The 23,314-nt window shown below is 33.7% G+C and overlaps 2 protein-coding genes across 4 annotated transcripts in view; one reads left to right on the forward strand and one right to left on the reverse strand.

Annotated features, from left to right (window-relative positions):
• Nucleotides 1–7,224, forward strand: part of Sbf (SET domain binding factor) — an 82,837-nt gene extending 75,613 nt beyond the window's left edge. Inside the window, exons 22-24 of the mRNA XM_072538081.1 lie at nucleotides 1,628–1,831; nucleotides 4,271–4,353; nucleotides 6,878–7,224. Coding sequence (XP_072394182.1) covers nucleotides 1,628–1,831; nucleotides 4,271–4,353; nucleotides 6,878–6,967 — 377 coding nt within the window. The 3' untranslated portion in view covers nucleotides 6,968–7,224. The remainder of the gene's footprint in view (nucleotides 1–1,627; nucleotides 1,832–4,270; nucleotides 4,354–6,877) is intronic.
• Cog3 (conserved oligomeric Golgi complex subunit 3) overlaps nucleotides 1–23,314 on the reverse strand; it is an 87,943-nt gene that overhangs the window by 1,318 nt on the left and 63,311 nt on the right. For 2 of the 3 annotated variants that reach the window (XR_011951438.1, XR_011951439.1), the window contains 3 exons: nucleotides 22,424–22,674; nucleotides 20,922–21,162; nucleotides 15,583–16,049 (listed from right to left, as the gene is read on the reverse strand). Coding sequence is in view for 1 of the 3 variants with exons in the window: in XM_072538082.1 (XP_072394183.1) it covers nucleotides 15,634–16,049; nucleotides 20,922–21,162; nucleotides 22,424–22,674 (908 nt within the window). In the remaining 2 variants the exon portion in view is untranslated. Of the gene's footprint in view, nucleotides 1–15,442; nucleotides 16,050–20,921; nucleotides 21,163–22,423; nucleotides 22,675–23,314 lie in introns of those variants that run through there. The other variant, XM_072538082.1, reaches the window with a different exon arrangement.

A 23,314-nucleotide genomic window follows, 5' to 3' on the forward strand; every position in this document is an offset into this window, starting at 1 on the left:
CTAAAATTATGCGTATCACATTTAAAATATAGAACATCAATAAAAGAATTTAACAAAAAACTGTATGATACGATAGGACAAGTAAACCTTTATATACGATGGTTGATCCCTATGGTCCACCCTTACCTAGACACAAGAAAATGTTGACACCTATTTTTCAACATAATCCCCCTGTCAATACACTTTTTCCATTGGTTCCATTGCCGTAGGCTCCTGGACGTGGCTTGTCTGTATGAAACCACCCATTGACACCATACACCACATCATTGGTTGAAATTGTTTTCAATAAGGAGTTCTGTAAGTTTTGAAAACAGCTTAATTTCTCATTTTTCTTTAAGTCTTGCTGCAAAATCAGGAAAATATATGGAGTACTTCACAATTTCGAAACCTATATCACGATTAGCAGCCATTGCAGCCAAGAATTTGTGTGTTTGCCAGTTATCCTGATGGAAGAGCACACATTTTTCTTTTATGACTTCACGCAATTGGAATGGGTTGCGCATATTAAGAGCTTTAGTAGCTTATTTTTCTAAATAAGCAATCAATAATATACCTTGTGCATCCCAGAATACCGAGACCATAACCTTATTGACTGACGCCACAGCTCTTAACTTGAAAATGGGGGAGACCAACATCATGCTTCCATTGCTTGCTCTGAATGTTTGCCTCTTGATCATAATTGTGTACCCATATTTCAATATCCCATATTGTGTAGCCACAATAGACCTCTTGAGACGAGTGGGTGGTAAAGCGCCCACTCATTTTGAACCTAACCCATATTTCGTCCATTGTCACGTACCGATCAATAAAGTTCTTATCCACGCAAAATGTCTAAAGCCGTTGTCAAACGTCCTCTCTTATGCTTCTGACCAACGGAAGAAATTCGCGAAACCCACCGTGCCGTTAGTTTCTTCATATTTAAAGCATTAGATGTAATATTTTGAACTACATGAAATAAAAAGTCTGTTTCGTCTACAATTTGACACAAAGAGAACCCTTTGATCTTTTAGAATGATTAGTATTTTTTTGAACGATTGATGGACCTCCGCCATGTTTATCTTTACAGGTTTCTCTTCCACATTTAAACTCGCGATACCACCTTTTCATTACTTTGCAAGATACAGATACAAAAAACATTTATTCATGCACCTGCTTTTTTTCGGGTCCATTTTAACACTGGGGAATTGATTGGAATTAGATCAGTACCCGTCATAGATACACAAAGCTTCACTGCGTTATCATCGTTCTCTATCTACTTTAATTCGATTTCTAATTATTTTCACTATAGTCTGTGTTAGTGTATTTGTCTGACTACATCATTATTTAGAGCTGCTGTCAATACAGTCACGATAGCGAATATGGTAGCCAACATGATATCCAAAGATCGATAAGGGTCATGGAACTAGAAGAAGAAATAAGTGTATTTGTCTTATGTATATTTATTCCCAGTCCAATCTCCTTAAACCCTACTTTTTAATTGTGAGTGCGGTTCTGTCGCGTTCTCGACGTTAGAGTGAAGGAGTTTTCATTCCTAATATTCATTAAGTTATAGGAAATTATTAGGCTTTCTATGTAATCGAAATGTACGTTTTAAACACTTCTTTTATATCAGTAATTTTCTTTTTAGGAAGCGCTAGACAAACATCTAGTCAACAATACTACGATCAGTTCTCATCAAATGTGGCTGAAGACAGAACTCACGAAGGATATCTTTACAAACGAGGTGCTTTGCTCAAAGGATGGAAACAACGTTGGTTTGTACTGGATTCGATCAAGCATCAGCTGAGATACTACGACGCTATGGAAGATTCCCATTGTAAAGGTTACATAGGTAAGTTAATATATTCAATTCTATCAACAATTCCGGTCATTTCATTTCCTTACCTATTCACGAACGTTAGTGGGAGTAGCAAGATAGTTAATAGTCTTAGGCAATCCGAAAAGGTGACATATTAATAACAAAGAAATTTTGTTTACTAGTAATGACATTTAAAGTGGCAGTTCAAAAATTCTTATGCATAGTTGTTTAATTTCGCCCACAATTTTTACTATCAAAATTGTTATGTAAAATTTACTTCATACATTATCAATTCATGTAGTAGTTTCACTTATTAACCGCCTGGAATTACCGATTTTCCAATATTATTTGCATTTGCCAGTGCATTATCTTTTAACGACAGATACATTTCAATAGAGATTTTCCAAATTTGCTCCATGAAAATATTTATTTTTTCTGATAAATAACAATAACCTTATAAAATCAATTTCACGGTCATATTTACACATCTATAGGCGCAAACAAAAGAAGAAGCCGCATCTTTCAGAGCTTTAGGTGGTGAAGTTTTCTAGCATATATGGTTCTCGTGTAGAAGTATCTATTTTATTATCTTATAATAGCTACGCCAGGTATATCTCTAAAAAATGAGAGTTTCTTATGGAAAGATGTCGAAACTATACAATACGACAAAAAACAAACTACAAAAGCATTAGCATTGAGACTAAATCAAGAATCTAGAAGTCCTAATCAAGACATTTAATGCAGAAACTAGACCAAAGACATGAACAACCAAATACTACTGGAAACAAGAAGACACTCTTACAGCACAGTACCAAAATTGTAGAAACTGGCTCATCTTTTCGATGTAGACCTTTGCAGGTTTAAGGGGAAAGGAAATCAACGAGTCAAAGGCGTGCGGTTTTTATTAAAAATATAATTCAGGATTTTAGAACGAATTGATTGTCATAAAAATTATTTTCCTATTTTATAGATGTCTTAGATGAAGAAAACTAGTCCTTGTTAAATATATATTTTTAGGAAAAGCCCTTTATCCGTTTAAATTAATAAACTTATGACTGATTCAAGGATTAAATTTATTTCATATTGTCAAATGAGATTTAATGACATTGAAAAAGGGTCGTCTAGTAACTTTTAGCACATTTAAAACTGAATTACTTAAACAATTCTTGGTACGAAACAGTACTAGTAATAAATGGGTCACCTTAACTGAATGTTTATTTCCATGAAATATAAAAAATATTAATTACTATTTAAATGGGAATAAGCCACAATTAAAGGTTAAAATACGTTTATTGACGTTTCAATTTCCACTTCGGAAATCGTTCTCATCGGTATTTTGAGAACGATTTCCGAAGTAGTTGGTAATTCCTTTTTGAAATAAAATTCATGTACTGCATGACGAATGGCCTGTTTGGTTGTATCATCCAATTTTATTTGTGTCCTTTCTCTTGTCTAAACCTTGAAAGTATTATTTTCGTTTGTTTCATCGTCTGTTTTAATTACTCTGTACACACTAACTTTTTTCAAAATACTACATAATGTAACTGCATCGCTTAAATTCATATTTTGTTCTCTGGCTCTAAGTCCTTCAAACACATTTCCGATCATAGTTTTTCTTCGGGTGTTAAATTGTGACGTTTCTTTTTGATATACGGTTCACTATACTACTGTCAGTCATATTTATTATTTGTCACAGAATTGAATTAAACTAAATTACTCAAAATTTACAAAAAGTAAACGTAAAAGCCTCTTCGCTAATAACAATACTACAAACAATTCTGTTCTGTGCTTTATAAAACCCCTGTCAGAGCACTTATGAAACCTACGTACATATAATAGATAATAAAATAGCTACCCGAACAATGGCGTTGTTTGCAGTTATATCGCCGTAATTTGCGATGACGTTGTTGATCGCAGACAACTTAAGTTGAATCATACACGCTGACGTTACATTTTCCTTAGAACCCAATTCTTTGAACAGTCAGAAGAAGAAGGTTTTTGTTAATTTTTAAGAGATTAAACAGATTCGGAAATAATTCACTAATTTGTTTATTAAATAATAATTGAATTCTCTCCTTTTTTCGGAACAAAAATATTATTTTCTATAGGGTAAACGTCCAATTTTACTGGCTTACAAAAAATCATTAAAACGTGTGTCACTTGCTACAATTGTGATATTTGACTGTAGACAGAGAACAAAGAAGCGAAACCATAAGACATACATGCTTTTTCTTCTTCTCATGGCGCCGTTTCCTTTCGAAGGTTGGCGATCCAAATGGCAATTGTAGTTTTACATACATGCTAGGTAAAAGATATTAATAACCAATCGTAGTACAGAAATTCTTAATTCTTGTTTACAGATAAATTCATTTTAAATAAAACAGTAGATCTCTTTTGGGGTCAAACTATATACAACACATTCGATGTTTCCAGTTACGTTGTAGTTTTTATCTGAGTATTTTATTGTTTTAGATCTGGCTGAAGTAATATCAGTAAATCCAGCACCACCAGCGCCTGGTCCTCCGAAAAAGACAGATGATAAGTCTTTCTTTGATGTAAGTATATTAATTTATTTGGTAGCTGCTGCTTGATACAGTTTATTCATCCATTCTGTACGATCCTAATTTGTAGAAAACATTCTTCGTTATCAATATTAATTTCCCTGCACTCAATATTCTCTTCCCTCGTTGGAAGATACTATTTATTATGTCATAAAACCTTTTGTTTAACCTTGAGTGGGCTCCCCTTCGTTTAAAAACATGTTTTTTATTTTCACGCGGTAAAGAGTAGTTTTGGAACGAAAATAAGGCGCCACGCGACACCAGTTAGCTAAAAGAAATCGAGCCAGTCACTCCAGCCGATAAAAATTACATTTTACGAATTTTACGTTCGCTTAGTGCTATTGGGTGCTGATACAAGTTGTTTTCGCAACTAAATAAAGAAATTTCAAATCGTCATTTTTAATGTGATTTTCCTAAAGCCGATCCAATCGTCAAAAAAGATAGGACATCACAGAAAGTGCTCAAACGCCCGTTGGCTTTTTACAGTCCTCCAACAAAAAAGGGTGACAGGAGCAAACACATTCATTCATTGCAAAAATAATATTTAAATATTATGTTTATAAAGGAATTAAGTCACAATGGATTGTAATTAAAATTACATTGTTAACTAACTAAAGTATGACGTTTCGATTTCCAATCCGGAAATCGTTCTCAAAAAAGATTATTTTTAAAAATTCTGAACCCAATATGAAATTCCGTACTACTATTAAATGTTATAATAGAAAAATTATTTGATACTATCTTTAAAGGCTGTCTAGATTTTCTTCGTCTTCAAGTGCCATACGCTTCCAGCGTGCCGACGCGATGTTGACCTGTCATTTATTTGTAATTGTCCCTCTACAGCAAGTGTAAAAATGCCCATTTCAAATTCCGAATCGAACTCTTATATCTCACAGACATGAATTTTGTTTTCTCCCTATGCTTCTTTTTCCTTGTATCCTACCCATTAAAATCCATCTTAACATCTTATATTTAACATCTCTCATTATATGCCCCACATATAACTATATATATTATATGCCCCACCAAAATTTTGGTAATTCTATAGTTTTTGAGACACGAAATTTGTGGGTAGGTCATTTTCAACATAAGAATAATAAAATCAAAGGATAAATGTCTAAAAAAATTGTTCAAAAAATTATAGGATTAAAATCTAATTTAATCGCAAACATTTTTGAATTTTCGCAATTTTCTTTAATTTTGTAAATGCTTAATAAAATTTTTCAAATAATTTGGACGAATGAGAACAACAACAATGAGAAACAGAAAACTATATTCCGTAAAGTGGTAAGTCCGGACGGTTCTCTATAAATATTTGGGCTTGAATGTATAGAGGAGATTTAGGAATGTGTTGGAGAATTGAAGGACGATTCAATACTGGCAGCTATTTACATATTTTAGATAATGTGATGTTGCCATCGGTTAGGGAAATTTTCTCCAACAATAATTTTATTTTCCAGCATGACAACTGTTCAATCCACTCAGCTCACCGTGTACGGGATTACCTTATAGAAAATAACATTGAAGCTCTTCCGTGGACCCCTAAAAGTCCAGATATTATTCCAATAGAGAACGTTTTGGCAGTTATGATAAAAAAATACAAAAATTAAGAAACTGGGAATGAACGAACGGAATGAGAAACCTGGGAAAGCTTGGCCGAAGATGAAAATTTATCACTAAATTTAATTAACTCAGTGCCAGAACATTACAAGAAGTGATGTATTAATGGAGCTATTTCAAATTAAATTTTTAATTTTTCCAATGTATTTTACTTATTCCACAACTCAATACAGTTTGTGCTACACTTTACGAGAAACCAATCACAACTCTCGATTCGAAATTAAACATAATAATTTAAAGTCATGTCTAGATTTATTATCATTATTTTTGAATTAAAATATTTTCATAAATTAGAATAAAACACGAATGAATATATGGGTACTTAATTGAGATGATGGAAAATTACAAAATTAATAGGAGAATTTTTTAGGATGCATGTTTTTATATAAATGTGACTGACTGATCAAGAATGCTCAATATTGTTTTAGTTTTTAGTTTACTAAAAACTTGCGATCTGTCCCACAGCCCGGCTTTTAGCTGGTTTGGTATAATATTTTCGTTGAACTGGCTCCATTGCCCTAGAAATTAGAATGACACATGTGACAAGATCAACTTACAAAACTTAAAAAACACGATTTTCGGTTATAAAAGTTGTACCAGTTTTTTATGACGCGAACGATACCTCAAAAAATGTAGAATTACCAAAATTTTGATAATTGCCCATATTAATTTCTATATCATATATTTTTTCCTCTATAATGCAGTTAAACTTGGATGTCTAGATTTGCTAGTTGTTATTTTACTTGCAGTTACACAAAACATATTTAAACCCTTAGTGACCTAGTATATTCTTTTTTCGATTATCTGGGGAAAACCTCACTTGGATACTCCGAAATAGATGATCTAATTGTTTATTTTAATAATATAGTATAAATAATGAATGTTATTTCGATTTCAGTTACGTACTAGTCGCCGAACGTACAATTTTTGTGCTACAGATGCTACATCCGCACAAGAATGGATTGAAAAGCTCCAGGCATGTCTCTAGATGACGCGATCCAAAGTTGTAAAATTTCCAATTTGTTTTGTTTTATAATTTTAAGTTATAAATGTTTGTTATTTAAAAATACTATTACTTATATTATTTATCATATATATGTATTGTTGTTCATACTTAGTTTAAAAATATTTAAATCGGTACAATGCTATATATACATACTTTTATTTTTTTATTAAACACGATAATAATTATTTACCTATTAAGCCTGATATTTTTTGTTATTTTTAGAAATACTGAATATATGGAACAGTAACTGCTCATTTTTATTAAACATCTATTGATAACTCCGGACTCAATTTCACTTTAGCTGTTATGCGCAAATCAAGAAGAGTGAGCAGGGCGACAAAGACAGAAACGATTGTCTCGTCGCTGAGACAAAACAGCCTTTTCCTACACAGGGCCCATCAAAAACCACTGCGCATCTCAAGGTGAGAGGCAAAGTGGATTTGGGTAGCCTGTACTTATACTATAAGTTCAATAATAACTTAGAAGGGGGCGACATTAACTTGATCCTAAGGGAATTACATAAAATGAAAGAGGTTTTCCTCTTAGGTCCACACACAGCGTGTATAGCTGTCAAAACGTGGTTCAAAGTCAGTTTGATCACGACTTTCAATGAGGATTCGTCAGGAGCTTTGATATTTTTAAAGTAACCTCCCTTTTCATATCTATCAATTCGCTTGTTATCTTCATCAAGTAAATATGAGAATGTATTATTGTGTCACAATGCCATACAGCCCAGATCACACCGGAAACATGGGTCCACCTAACTTCACAAAAACTGGCAATGTACGCTTTGGCTGCAAAAGAATGTTAGAATGTGCATGTTCGATACTTTTTGAGGATCCAAAGCCGACATATTATGGATCACATTTATAGACTAAAAAGCAGCCTACGACTCTGTGAATAGAACAGAAATGTTCAAAGCAATGAAAGAGCTAGGAATAGTAAATTTAACAAAACTAACTTGAAAATGTTGAATGTAGAGTACGAATTCAGGGGGAGCTGTTTGAACCTTTTAAAACAAATAACGGGCTGCGCCCGGGAGACCCTCTCTCCTGTATACTGTTCAATTGCTCTGGAAAAAGTAATACGTATGTCACAAATCACAACCACTAGTTCAATTTATAATACTTAATCAGTAGACCCATTTGTACTTTTCGGTGTTGGGCCGTTTATAATACAATTCATTAAATTACAATATTTTACAATCTTCTGAGGTGTCCTAGCTCTTAACGAACTTTCTCCATTCTTTCCTATTGGATGCCACCTGTGTTGCTTCCTGCCAAGTCTTACCCTTACTCTGCAGTATCTGCGAGATGTCACTGTTCCATTCTTTAATGGGTCTTCCTCTTCTGTTCTTTCCTATTGGTTTGGCGTCCCACACTCTTTTTACTTGTCTATTATTGTCCATCCGGGTTAGATGTCCGAACCATGCCAATTTTTTCTCCTTGATTGAGTCGAGTATCGGTTTAATTTTGAGTCTTTCTCTTATTTCTTCATTTCTGATTCTATCAGTTCTTTTTACTCCGATCGTTCTTCTGAGGTATTTATCTCTGCTGCCTGGATTCTGCTCTGCTGTCTTTTGTTTAATATCCAATTTTCTGCTCCATATGTCACTGTAGGTCTATATATTGTTTTGTATATTGTCATCTTGGTCTTTGTTGATATTTCTTTGTTATTAAGGAATCCTCTATTTAGTGCTTGGAATAGTTTTCCTGTGTTTTCCATTCTGTTGTTAAGATCGTCCTCGATGTCTCCTTTGTTGTTGATTACTGTTCCTAAGTATTTGTATGAATTTGTCTGTATTATTTTTTTTGTCTATCATTACTTCTATTTGATCTTCCGTCCCTTGTTTCCTTGATATTTTCATTGTCTGAGTCTTCTCTTTGTTTACGTTTAAGTTGTATTTGCTTGCTTCTAGGTTCCATTTCTCTAACTTGTATTTCAGTTTTTCTGGTGTTTCCGCAATTAATACTAGCTGTGAAATAAAATCATCGAGATTTCACGTAAAAAACTTTTACAGGTATTTGAAGGTTCTAAAAGGTATATGAGTAATAGCTGATGATAATCCGTGAACACATGCAGCTCATTTTGCTTTGTTTGTTTTCAAAAGTTACAACACATGCAGCTCATTTTGCTTTGTTTGTTTTCAAAAGTTACAAAAAACATAAAAAAATCATTTTTTGTCTAAAAGACGTTATTTCATACATTTTAAGGAAAAAATGGTTCAAATAAAAGTTGTAGATCTTACAAAGACCCTTAATTTTGCGAGTTTCTAAATAAAATTCATACACAATTGACCGGAATAATTGCAAAAAATCATTATTTTTGCAGTAATTTATAAATGTTAGTAACTGTTTTTTTTGCATAATGAACATGTAATATTTCAGCCAAATGGACCAAATATTTATAAGTTATGCAATTTCTTTATCCCAGAGACCGATTATTTAAACAACTGTACTTGCCCAAACAGTGACTCTAGGAGTATTTAGCAGGTCGCAATCGATTCTTTGAGGAAAAAATTTAAATTTGCTATGTAACAGCAGATCAAACAAGATGGATATAAAAAGTTTAGGAATGAGCCCAGCGAATAAACAAAGACAGGCCACAGAGACCACGGAATAATAAAGTGAACGAAGCCATGGAAAGATGGGATCTCAGAGACTGACAAGGTGGAGTTGCAATTTATATAAAAGAAAATCTTATGTATTCTTCCTTAATCTAAATAAATATAATGTAGAGGAAAGTTCAGAGTTTTGTGTAATTTATGTACCTTCAATAAAAACCAATATTTTAACTGTATACAGATCGGGTAAGGGTAACTTTGACTTATTTTTGGTGAATTTTGAGAATGTCATAACGTCCTTGTTTAGTAAAGCAGACAAACTGAGCATACTTGGTGATTTTATTATAAATTTTAAAATTGAATCTGACTCTTCTTTTCATAATCAAAATCTGTTAACATCTTTTGGTCTAAAAGTAACTATAAACAATTATACTAGAATCACATCCCAGTCCAGTAGTTACATCGACAACATTATGACAAATTTTTCTGAAAATATCTACAGAGTGGGCGTATTTGAACCTTGTTTTTCTTACCAGCGAGCTCAATTTTTATTTATTGACTTTGAGCATAAAGTTGTTGACAAGAATCAAACATTTCAACGGTTTATTACTTCTTTTGGTTTACAGAAGCTTAAACGTGCGCTAGCTAGTACAAATATGGACTTTTTCTATGATGTTAATAATGATCCTGATTTTTTGACGGCCTTTCTTACCGCAACTTAATATTAAAGAATTTTCCACTAAAAAAAAGCACGACAAACTGCTGGGAAAACACCCGTGCAATGGTTTACTAATGAATTAAGGTCTTACAGATCTACTCTTTTTCTTATTAAACACATTGCAGATGCCACTAAGGATCCCGATTTGTTCAAAGTATATAAAAAACAAAAATTTGAATATAATCGTCAACTACAAATTGCTAAAAAGACAGCTTACTGTAATTTTATTACTAATTCCAATAATAAACCTAGAGACTGCTGGAAAATAGTAAATTTCGAAAGAAACAACACAAAATCCAGTTTGGTACAACCTGATCTACATCCAGACGAAATAAATCAATTTTTTACTACAATTGCAGATAATATAATTACATCTCTTTCCACTATTAATGTCGATGTCCTCTTCAATTATAGAAATTATCCTTCTCCGAGTAAGTCCTTTTTTTTCGTCCCGTTGTGGAAGAAGAGGTCTCTCAAACAATAAAGTCTCTTAGTAATTCTAATTGTATGGACGTTCACGAAATTAATAACAAAATTTTAAAAGAAACTTACCAAATAATTTTAACACCTTTCACTCATCTTATTAATTTAATTCTATCAACTGGAGTATTTCCAGAAGTACTAGAATACTCAAAAGTACTACCTATCTACAAAAAAGGTGATTCCTCAAAAACTGACAATTACAGACCCACAAGCATTGTTTCTACTTTTGGGAAATTGATTGAAAAGGTTATCAAACAGCAATTTTATTCCTATTTTGAGTCCAATAATTACTATAGCAACTCACAATTTCTCTTTGCGACTTGTCGAAGACTGCGTTTAACACATTTTGCTCCAAAAATTAAATTACTATGGAATCAGAGGTATCCCTCTTAATATAACTTCTTTCTGTGTGGCAGACACCAGGCGGTAGTGTCTAAAGGTCATCTCTCCGATTTTCTATCCGTAAAACACGGAGTCCCACAAGGTTCGGTCTTAGGACCTCTTTTATTTATCATTTATGTCAACGATTTATCTAAATTCATATCTCCGTACAAATCCATACAATTCGCAGATGATACAATATATGTCATATCAGGAAAAAATAATGATAAGTAAAATATAAGTAGAATATAAGGTAAAGTAAAAAATGTCTCATGAAGAAGTTTCTACTAAATCTAGCATATGGTTTTCTGCAAACAAACTAAAACTGAACTCTGATAAAACGCAAAATTTGGTTATATCTGCAAGTAATTTACACAATGATCCAGATAACAAAGAGACTTTGCAAAGCTTTGTGCCCTCCAATTTTTGAAAAACTGGCAGGACCCTGGTCTACCTGGCCTTTCGGCTATACGACCGTTAACGAATCCACTGCCTCTACGAGTCCGACACCAAAATGAAGGTGCCACGCCACGTACGCCAGGCACGTTTCGTGGGGCTCCACCTTCCCCGTAGTACCTGTGTTGCGACTACTTCACCTACCCGTTATTCCCTCCCACAGGCTGATAGGTGATGCAGGCAGAGGAATTTCCACCTCGCACGTAGACAGGTCGCCGCCGAGGATCTCTCCTCTACCACTCTTGAATCCCCTGGCGGGTACGTGCCGGGACACCAACACCACGCTTGACGCAAGGCCAAGAGAGGTGTGTACGGGCCCAGCTCGTTCAACCTCGCCTGGTTCTCTTGGAATGAGAGTAGAGTGGTCCCACGAGAGTCTCGTCTCGGATACTAGGAGTGTAGACCGGTGACCGTGACGCCTAAGCGTTCGTGTCCGTTTCTACAAACCCGACACTTCAAGCGACGGCTCTCCACCTCTCAATTCCTACCCATTAGTCGCCTCTTACGACAGGCCTTCTGACCTCGGCCGTATTCTTATCTCCGCGAGCCGAACGGAGAGGAGGCCAAAGAGACTGTGAAACTATTGGGAATAACCATAGATAAACGACTGAACTGGTCGACTCATATCTCACACCTTAAGAAAAAGCTATCTGTTATTCGCCAACTAGCAAGGGTTGTCAACTTTAAAACATTAAAAATGATATATTTTTCTTTATTCCACTCTCACCTAAACTATGGTCAGAGTGAAATTCCAAATATTTAGAATGTAAAAGAAAGCTGTCTGGATTTTAGCAGGAGTTAGTTATCTAGAACATTGACAACCTTTCTTTATCAAATTCAAACTTATGCCACTACCTACTCTGTTAATATTTCAAGTTCTAACTGAAATTCACAGAAAACGTGCCCATAGTCTAATCTCCACTTTGATAATACGCGAAACTGTCACTACCTACGAACAAATCGCTGTACATTACGTCTTTCAGATAAAAATTGAATCCACTGAACTGCTTACCGTAACTTTGCTATAATTCTTTTTCTGTTTAATGTGTTCTTGTTTTTGATATATTTATAAGTTACGTTTTATATCCTTTTTTTTTATATACTAAATTCTGCCTGTCGCATGCGACGGAAGGTTCAATAAATGGCAATCTGCAGTCACTCGTTAAATTTTTAAAACAATAAACTTCTTTCATGTAAACCAAGTAAATAAAAGTATGATCTGATACTCTTCTGATTTTTTTTACTATATCCTGTATATATATATATATATATATATATATATATATATATATATATATATATATATATTTGGTTGAATTATATTGAATATGGTTTCAACAATTAGAAATCTTCGGATTTCGTTTCGGGATATGATGGCACGCTATATACATTATATCTACTACATGTCTCATGTCGTTTTATTTGATGAGTCATATGCTAGGATTCGGCTAGTTGTTTATTTTGTACTCAGCCAGAAGCCTTCTTCAGGTCAATAAAGCAAATTTTACCTTATAGTGTGTCTATTATCATCCACAGTGATATCGTGATATCTTGTATATCGCTATACGTTCAGAAATAACGAAATGCTGTGTAACGCCCTTTTGGTAGTCGCTTTGTTTATTTTTTCTATCTTAATATATTCGTTATACCCCCCCCCCCTTCATTTGCTATGTTGCATGTTAGGATTCGGTCAGTTTTTTATTTTGTACTCAGCCAGAGGCTTTCTTTAAGTCGATAAATCAAAATTTGTCTTACAGTAAATATATTTTTATTCATAGTGTCCTATGATATCTCCTATGTTGCTATACGTTCATTAATATTGAAGATACTGTGTAATGCCCTTTTGGTAGCTGTCTTATTTGTTTTTTCTTATCCTAATATATTCGTTATTTCCTTAATTAACACATCACACGCTCCAATCGGACCAATAACAACGGATATATGATATATGATACCTACAATATAAGGTCCATTCGCTCAACTCAGGCATATTTTGACAGATTCATAGCTGGAAACCTACAACACAAAAGTTCCTAGCTCACAGTATTAACAGCTTAAATAAACTTTTATTACAGACTTCTTTCATTGAAAAAAGAAGAATTATTATAAATAGTGGAAGTGTATACTAAACCCATAAAATTTTGGGTAGTATATATTTAAAAGATATATTTTAGTTGTTATAATTTAACATAACTGTTTATTATATGGTGCAAATAAATAAATATTGATTGTCGGTAGTTCGTAAAGTTCTATTTTATATACTATTTAGTTTGTTTACTATTAATATTGGCTGTAAGTACGTGTGCTTGGTTGTATAGTAATTTGCAGCCACTTCTAGTCTGTCAAAAAGTAACTAACTAACGCAAAAAAATAATTACTAAATTCACTAGACAGTTCGGACTGGGAATAGCGAACCGACTATATCATCAGTTTTTTCTGTCTTAACATATTCGCTACCCCTTCGCTTTTCCAATGATGTATCATACGTTACGATCCGACGATCTATTCTATACCCACCACAAAACACTAAAAAACTATTTAAATCATCAATACGACTGTTTATCGCAAAATAGTGTCAGTTTGTAAACATACATGACGTTAGGTTAGATTAGTAATATGCATAAATAACAATAAAGTGCATGTGAACACATACCTAAATGGGATAAAAAAGACCAAAGAAAGTCTATTTATTGACAAAAAAATACTAAAACAAATAAAAAAGTGCCTAAATCATCATCATCATTTAGGCTTTACAACCCTGTGTGGGTCCTAGCCTCCTCAAGAATTTTTCTCCAGTCGTCCCTATCCATCGCCTTCCTCCGCCAAGCACGTATTTCCATATTTCTCATGTCTTCATCGATGTTATCTAGGAATCTTGTTCTGGGTCTTCCTCTTCTTCTTTGACCAATAGGTCTATCAAGGAGCGTTTTTCTAGCTGGGTCGGTTTGCTCCATCCGTGTTACATGGCCTACCCACCTCAGACGTCCTATCTTAATATGTTTTACGATATCTGGATCCTGGTATATTCTATAGAGTTCGAAGTTGTATCGTCTTCTCTTGACACCATTTTCATTTACCGCTCCATAGATTCGCCTTAGTATTTTTCTTTCGAAACATCCTACCATGTTTTCATTGCTTTTTGTTAAAGTCCAGGTTTCTCAACCATGTGTTAGGACTGGGCGTATTATTGTTTTGTAGAGTTTTACTTTTGTATTTCTTGATATAAATGTAGATTTAAAAAGGAGATTTAGCCCAAAATAGCATCTATTACCCGTGCAAATTCTGCGGTAGTGTCATTTTCAGTATTGACGAGCGTTCCCAGGTATACAAATTCGTTATCTGAAGTGCCTAAATTACCATATCAATTTGATACAAAGAAGCAATGTCATTATGAAATATGTAGAAGCGTTGATTGAATAATTTGGGTTATTCAATCAACGGTAGAAGTGACATATACGCTCTAAATTAATTATAGGCAATATATATTAATTTATAAATTTTCTAAAGCATTTATTTCTTTATAAACAATGTTATTTCTTTATTAAATAAATGTATTTTTTTTTTACCTTTCTACAAACAATATTTGTATTTTTTATGTAGTTAAATAAATTACTCTAACTCTCTAGCTCTGATAATGGCAGGATAGAGACGACTGTATATATAAAAGTAAGAAAAAAACAGTGCTTGTTGACTCGTTTGGAATTGACTTTGATATTAAATATTGATTCATAAAAAACTTTAAAATATTTATTTTAAAAAATCTATTAAAGGTTGCATGCGAAAAGAAATTTCAAATTTGCAAAAAGATGAAACTAAATCGCATTGTATTTTTAAATTGTAAACATTGCATCGCAATAAGTTGCAGTTCAAGTCAAAAACAGTTCTTTATTGTATAAACAGCTAAAAATAAATCAATACAATTCATTGAATCAAACAACAAAGCTTCGATTCAGTCTTCAACAATATATAATCTGTACATAATTATAAAAAACTTACCAATGTAATAAAAAGTATAACATTCACCTATATAATTCATGCCTTTAATGACTAGACATTTGTGGTCTTGGTATCTTGAACACCGGTTAGGGATACCGAACAAATAATAACGTTTATCTGTTCGGGAGATGGACATCCAATTAACAATTGATCTTCACTGCTATAGCCGGATTTTAATAGAATCTGGTCGAGTTGCATGAAAGCGTTAATGACGTTATTTTTCACAGGACGAAACAAAATAAACTCCGTTTCTCTATTTGCGAGATAGAGCTGCATAGACCTTTGTATTTGTGGGATTTTTGTTTTCATGTTCTTTTGAATTTCTTTGACGATAGATGCGATATGCGAGGCCTTCGTATATTCCTTTTGGGGCGCGGGTGACTTTTGGGCTATTGTTTGATCTTGCACATTGGTTTGGTTTTGTGGTACACTTTTTTCAAATTTGGTCATCCAATCCAGAAGGCTACCTACAAAATAAAACGAAATATATTTAACCAGACTGAAAGGAGTTTCTTTTTTCTTTGAGTAAATTTTTTCATTAGTGAAATTTCTGCAGGAAGTCACATATCTTATGTATTGGAGAATTAGAGGTTAAACGTTGCGAAATTCTATTTTCTTTATTTTCCACCTAAACACTACAATAAGTTTGTAAAGCGCCTGTGGAAAATACTGGGACAAGTACATATATCAATAGACAAGTGATCCGTAACATTTGATTTACTGATGACAGGCTGATTGTCTCTAATTCTAGTGATCAACGAATAACCTACTAAAACCTACCAATAAGCCGTATTGCCTGTTTCATAGATGTGACATCCTTAACAATTAATATAAAAAAATAACTATATATGAAACCGGTCAACGGTCTCGAGAGCAAAGGATGGCTGGAAAAATCACAATGGTCGAGAGGGCGGAAGAACCAAGAGCGTCTGATCCAGAATGGGCGGCTAAAGTATAGGTCCTCCAAACGGGGGTTGTGGCGTTAGGAATTAGCAACCTAACACACAGAAAAACATAAGGGTAAGAAGAACGAAAATCGCAAGATGAAAAAGCCAAATACGGAAACACATTCCCGGGTGGAAATCCACACCTGTGATAGAGGGAGCTCCATCGGATACGGGGAGGGGGGGGGGCAATGTTACGAAGAGTTCGGAAGACCCAGTCTTATCAAAGCTCAACCAAAAATCAAAACGAAGAAAAGATAGAACATTCATATGTGCAACATGGAATATACAAGGATGGAACAAAAAGGCGACGGAAGTGATCAAGGAGTTTAGAGAAAGCAACATCGACATACTAGTAACAACAGTAACCAAAAAGAAAGGAAATGGAACGGAAACAATAGAAGACCATATCCACTGCTGGAGCGGAGTTAATAAAGAATGTAGAGCAAAGGCAGGAGTGGGAATACTAATCAAAAATAAGTGGAAGAACAGGGTTAGAACATGGGAATCAATCAACGAGAGAATAATTAAAATGCATATAGACATATACGGTAAAGAGACAGTGATACTCGTAGTATATGCACCAACAGACGATTCCCTGAGAGTAGAAAAAGAACATTTCACAGAACAACTTCAACATCAAATAGAGCTAATTAAGAAGAACGTGGAGATAATTATAACAGGAGACCTTAACGGCAGAACCGGAAGGAAAGAAAAAAATAAAGTAGTGGGGAGATTTGGAGAGGATGAACAAACCGATAACGGAGAACGTCTGATTGAATTATGCGAACTAAACAACCTAAAAATCACCAACGGATTCTTCAGACATAAAAATATTCATAAATATACATGGACGCAAGAAACACGAAAGCTGAAATCAATAATAGACTACATAATAAACAAACAAGATACCAAAATAAAGATCAAAGATGTGCGAGTCAGAAGAGGAACAGAATATGGAACGGACCTTAAACTACTGACAGCAAAAATGGGCATTAATTGGAAACATAACAAGACACAGAACCGTTGAACGGTTCTGTGTTCTACAGAACCTTCTACAGAAGAACCGTTGAACACTATAAGATAAAAACAATACAATATAGGACTACTCCAAGAACAATCAATAAGAGAACTATACCAACAACGTCTAGACCAAAAATTAATAGAATTTAGATACGGCAACATCGAAGAAATATACGAGCATATAAAGGCGAGTATAAAACAAGCAGCATTCGAAGCCCTTGGAGAAAAAGAACATAAAACAAATAAACAGCACTATTATGAAATAAATGAACCAACAAAAAGAATAGGTAATTGAAGAAAAAAAACAACTATACAGAAAATGGCTGACTACAAACAATGAAGAAATTTATAAAGAATATAGAGAAAAAGATAGAGAAGTGAAAAAACCAATAACACAACAAAAGAATGAAGAATGGGAAAGAACCTGCTTAAATATTGAAACATACATAGGAGGTACAAGAACTTCGAAGTCATGGAAAGTACTGAGAGGATTGAAACAAAACTCAAAAGAAAAAATTAAATTGGGAAATATACAGGACAAAGAATGGAGGAACTATTACAAGGAACTGCTAACAAAATAAAGACCATAATTCATTGGAAAAGAAAACATGCGAAGACGAAGCAGATCCCCACAACAAGAAATAGAGATAACAGATAGGGAAATGAAAACGGCCATAAAAGCAATCAAAAATAAGAAAGCACCGGGACCTGGAGGCATCTCACCTGAGCTTATAAAATACGGATCAAAAAAATTACACCGGATGATACAATGGATATTTCAGAAAGCCATAAATGGAGAACAACTCCCAAAGGAATGGACGGAGGTATATATGACATCTATATTTAAGAAAGGAGATAGAAAACGATGCGAAAACTACAGAGGAATAAGCGTAATATCATCAATAGGAAGATTATATGGGAAGATACTGCGAGAAAAGATAGAGCAAGCAATAAAAGGCAAAATCGGGGAGGATCAGGCAGGCTTCACGGCAGGAAGATCATGCATAGACCCACAGCCACCTAAAGCTTACAAGCCGTGAAGTGAGAAAATTGGCAACGTTGGAGGTAGTCCGATAGTGGTCCGATAGCCCTGTGTTTACTTGGAGAGACTATGCTAATTTTGTTTGTATTTCTTGTATTATTGGTAAATTATTCGATTAAAAAAAAGGTATGTATTTTTTACGTATATTGTAATAATTGTATGAAGCATTTAGATATATATTATTCAGACAAATAATACGTACAAACTGTTAAATTCACAAATTCAGACACTGCTTTAGTAATTACAAACCCCAAGTCGATGTTAATTTTTTGGACAGGGAGTAGTAATATGATATTCTAACATATTTTTTTAATTACAGATGCCGAGACACTGCAGTGTTCCAAATTGCAAATCAAATTATGCAACTACTTTAAAGTATGAAAAGGCCCAAAAGTTGTAGAAGAAAGGATTTGTTTTTATTTATTAAATATTGACAATCAGTGCAGTGATGAGTGTATAAAAGTTATTTCAAACATTAACATTACGAAGGAATTACTTGTATCTGTTTATGTGAAGGACATAAACATATGTTTGTGGAACAGCTGTTAGAGAACTATATTTTAAAATTTCTGTGATTTTCTCCAATACTTTGTTAAATAACTTCACAAAAAACAAGAATAATGAAATTATGACAAAGAAACTAACTAAAAGTTTATCTAAAAAGCGCAAGCTTTCAACTTTAAAAAAATAAATACCTGGAATTTCAATAACATTTTTTTAAGCCACTCTTAATAAATATAATATTCGCTCAAGGGATACTAGAATTCAATAAACTGCAAGTTGTTTACAAAAATATTAAAAGATTATTTTCTTTTTTTTTTTAACATAAATTATGTAAATAATGTAAGCTGAATGCACTTGTATTACTTTTAAATTCTATTAATATTACACCTCATTGTATTCAATGTTTTGCAGTTTTAATAGATGTGATATATATGTACCTTATCAGACTATTTTGTACGATTTTTTTACTTAATTCGAACTTTATAGCTAATATTATGATGTTCCTCTTTTATTTATTATTTTGTTGGGCTCTTTACAGTCGGACTACTTCTAACAGCTGATGCGGCGTTGCCATTTTTATTTCACGGCTTGTAAGCTTTAGGTGGCTGTGATAGACCACATATACACACTGGAACAACTGTTGGAAAAGAAAAAAGCAAAAAATAGAGATATACATTTGGCATTTGTGGACTTGAGAAAGGCGTATGACTCTGTACCAAGGTCAGAACTATGGGAGGCAATGTACAAATTAGAAATACAGACGCAACTCATAGAAGCTACAAAAGCTCTGTATAAAGAAAATAAAGTGTACATTAAAATGGGAACAAGAATCATAGGAGACTTCACCACAACAAAAGGGCTTCTGCAGGGTTGTTCCACATCTCCAACCCTATTCAAAATATACTTAGAGAAAGCCTTGACTACATGGAAAAGAAAATGCTAAGGCATGGGAGTACCGGTACGGAACGAATACCTATATATGTTAAGCTTTGCAGACGATCAAGTAGTGATTGCACAAGACCAAGACGACCTGAGCTACATGATGAAGAAACTACAAGAAGAATATACCAAGGCTGGCCTTATTATCCTCGCGAAAACAGAGTACCTATCTACAAGTGAAGAAGACATAGAAGATCTACAGATTGATGACAACGTAACAATCAAAGGAAAGGATAAATTCAAATACTTGGGGTTTATAATCACGAAAAAGGCAACAACAGAGGAAGAAATTACACAAAGATTAGGACAAATAAGAACAGCAATCCGGCAACTTAACTCAGTATGGTGGGGTAGACACCTAAATATGAAGACAAAAACACAGATTTATAAAACATTAGTGCGAAGTATTATGACATATGGGGCTGAAAATTGGATCATAAACCAGAAAAACAGCAGTAAGATAGTAGCAACAGAGATGGAATACCTGCGAAGATGCTGCAGAGTAACAAGAATGGATAGGAGAAGTAATGACGAAATAAAGCAAAGAACGTCAATAGAAACAGACATTAACATACATAGAACAAAAAAGACTAAAGTGGTATGGACGTGTAAGAAGAACTAGTGACAGCAGATGGATAAAGAGAATAACCGAATGGAGCCCCATAGGAAGGAGGAAAAGAGGACGACCCCGAAAATCCTGGAAGAACGAAGTAGACGACGCCATGAGTAAGAGAGGCCTAAACGATGGAGAATGGGACAACAGAGAGAGATAGAAACGGTTGAGCGAGGGAAGGCAGTGAATACTGTAGAATCCCTGAATATATATATATACACTATATATGACATTTTTGCAAAAGATTATTATTTGTAATAAAACTTAAGCTTACCTACAAGAAGTTGTGTCGCAAGTAAAATAAAAACTTCACAAGAATGCTTTAACTGTTTATCAATTTCTTTTCTGGAATCCACCAAATATTCTTTAACTCTGGGCGCACCCTCCAAAAGAAACTCTAACAAAGCATTACTTGATCCGAAAGTAAATATCTTGTTACGGTGATTGATGAGATCGACTGCAGCCTTTTGCACTGTAGTAAAATCTAATGCTGTCTCCTTGACAGTAAAATCGACCTAAAAGAATTTTTAAAAAGAATTAGGTCCTGTGACTTCACTTTAACGTACATACAAACATTCAAAATAGCATATGAAAATTTTTATTATACAAAAAGAATTCGAAGTACTCAATCTTTAGTTGCTTCACTAAGTTAAGCACTTCTTTTCTGCTGTAGGACTTCGTTGTTGGTGACTTGGTCCAGATAATATATCTTCTACATACCCTTGTAGATTCACATCTTGAAGCCTTCAATCTTGTTTTCAGTAGTTTATGTCAGGGTTTGACTCCGCATAGTGTAGCACCTTACTATCCCCAACTTGGTATATAAACTCAGGTCACTTCAGCACAGTAAGGATCTCATCTTGGTAAATCAGAACTGTACAATTTCGATTCTGCACCTAAGGGTAGTTCCGAGGTAGCTGAATCTGTCAACTCTCTCGATCTGTTGATTCTCTGCCATTAGACCACCCCGAGATCTAAATTTGCAGGGCTGATAACCATGAATTTGGTTTTGGTAAGAAACCTACTCTGGTTCAGAGTGGTTGGAGACCAAGTATTAGTAATATTTTTTCTTTTATATTTGCATTATTTAACTTTGAAGATGTTTTGTGATATGAAGTCAAAGTCTGTAATGAGTACTATGTATCTCATGCTGAATTTCTAGTCTTCTTCCGAACAGCAATTTGTTAATATATAATTGGTCGTTAGTAGTAATAGTAATACTGACATTTTCTTACCAATACAAATTTTTTATTATTCTTCAATTTTTATCATCTACCACACTGCTGAACACTTATTGGATTTTTGTTGGTCTTAACACTTTTGGCATAATACTAGAAGTGGGAAGAGGGTTTCCTTGATTCTTATACAGTTTTGAAATCCAAACTGATCGCTTATAGAGATTGTTGTGAAGTATCTAATAAAATTCTAAGAGCCTTACTTATAAGTGGCCGCTCACAACGAGGCGCCAACCCTCGCTTCGACAATAGGATCGTACCATATTATCGATCGCCAGGTAAAATAAATGAATTATTTTAAATGCGAGCATTCACATTCAAAAATTTGAATAATTCGTGTAGTCGTAAACATTTGTTAAGATCTTGTAATATGAACACGGACTGATTTTAATATATTTAATTTTTAAACTACAAATAAGGGACTCAAAAATAGTTTTCAAGATTGAATCTATAAAATGTTGAATATTAATTATTTTTAAAATAATACTTTATTTTCTTATTGTTAACTCCATTCTATATTAAAAAAGATCAAATGTATTACCTGAAAAGGAGCTATCTGTTCTCGAATTATCAATAAATGTTTTATCTGAAATAATCCTCCATCAATTTTGGTTTTTCGAACTGATATTAAATCAGCAGCCGTTTGGACAGTTTGGATACATATTACTATGGCTTCTTGTGCTAATCCTTGGAATGTAGTTCGATCAAGACAGAAGTATAATCTTGATAGGCAAACTAGTGTACGCTTTACAGTAGGATACCACATACCATGTAAGTCTGCTGATGAATTTCCTAAAAATAAAGTCAATATAACTAAAAATTGGGTGTAAGAAAAAATCAATATGGAGAGGTTGAAAACAAACTCCGCCTATCATAGTGCTTTTTCTCATTACTAGGTACTTCTTAGCAGCTCCATGGGAATTCCAAAGAAATAAATGCATGTCACTAAGATGTAATCCAAATGTTTTGTAATGGTTATACCTTGCTTACCATGATTTTTCTTCCTCCTACAGACAGTTTTGCAAATATTCTACTGTGTAAATTGAAATATTTGTTAAAAAATCAGCATGTATAATCAACCAACTCATACTTCAGGTTAACGTATTTGACATCAAATTTCAAATCACCTTCATTCCAAAGATAACCAGGATAACCTATGATAACCTGTGTTTTTTACATGTTTTTAGCAACATTTCAATTCAAGATCCTCTGGTTATTCTGCAGAATCATCCAGTCAATCACAAGCTTTTAAGTATACAGAATCACTATTTTTATACGATAGTTAATCAAATTCACATTTTTAAATATATTTAAAATTATAAGAACACATTGATAATTGGTTGCCAGTCAAAAAGTGGCCATCAATATTTTTAATTCAATTAAGTAATAGTAATTAATTTTTTAACAAAAATGTTATTTTGTTCACTTATTT

The sequence above is a fragment of the Diabrotica undecimpunctata genome, chromosome 7 (genome assembly GCF_040954645.1).
Source record: "Diabrotica undecimpunctata isolate CICGRU chromosome 7, icDiaUnde3, whole genome shotgun sequence".
NCBI classification, from domain to species: Eukaryota; Metazoa; Arthropoda; class Insecta; order Coleoptera; family Chrysomelidae; genus Diabrotica; species Diabrotica undecimpunctata.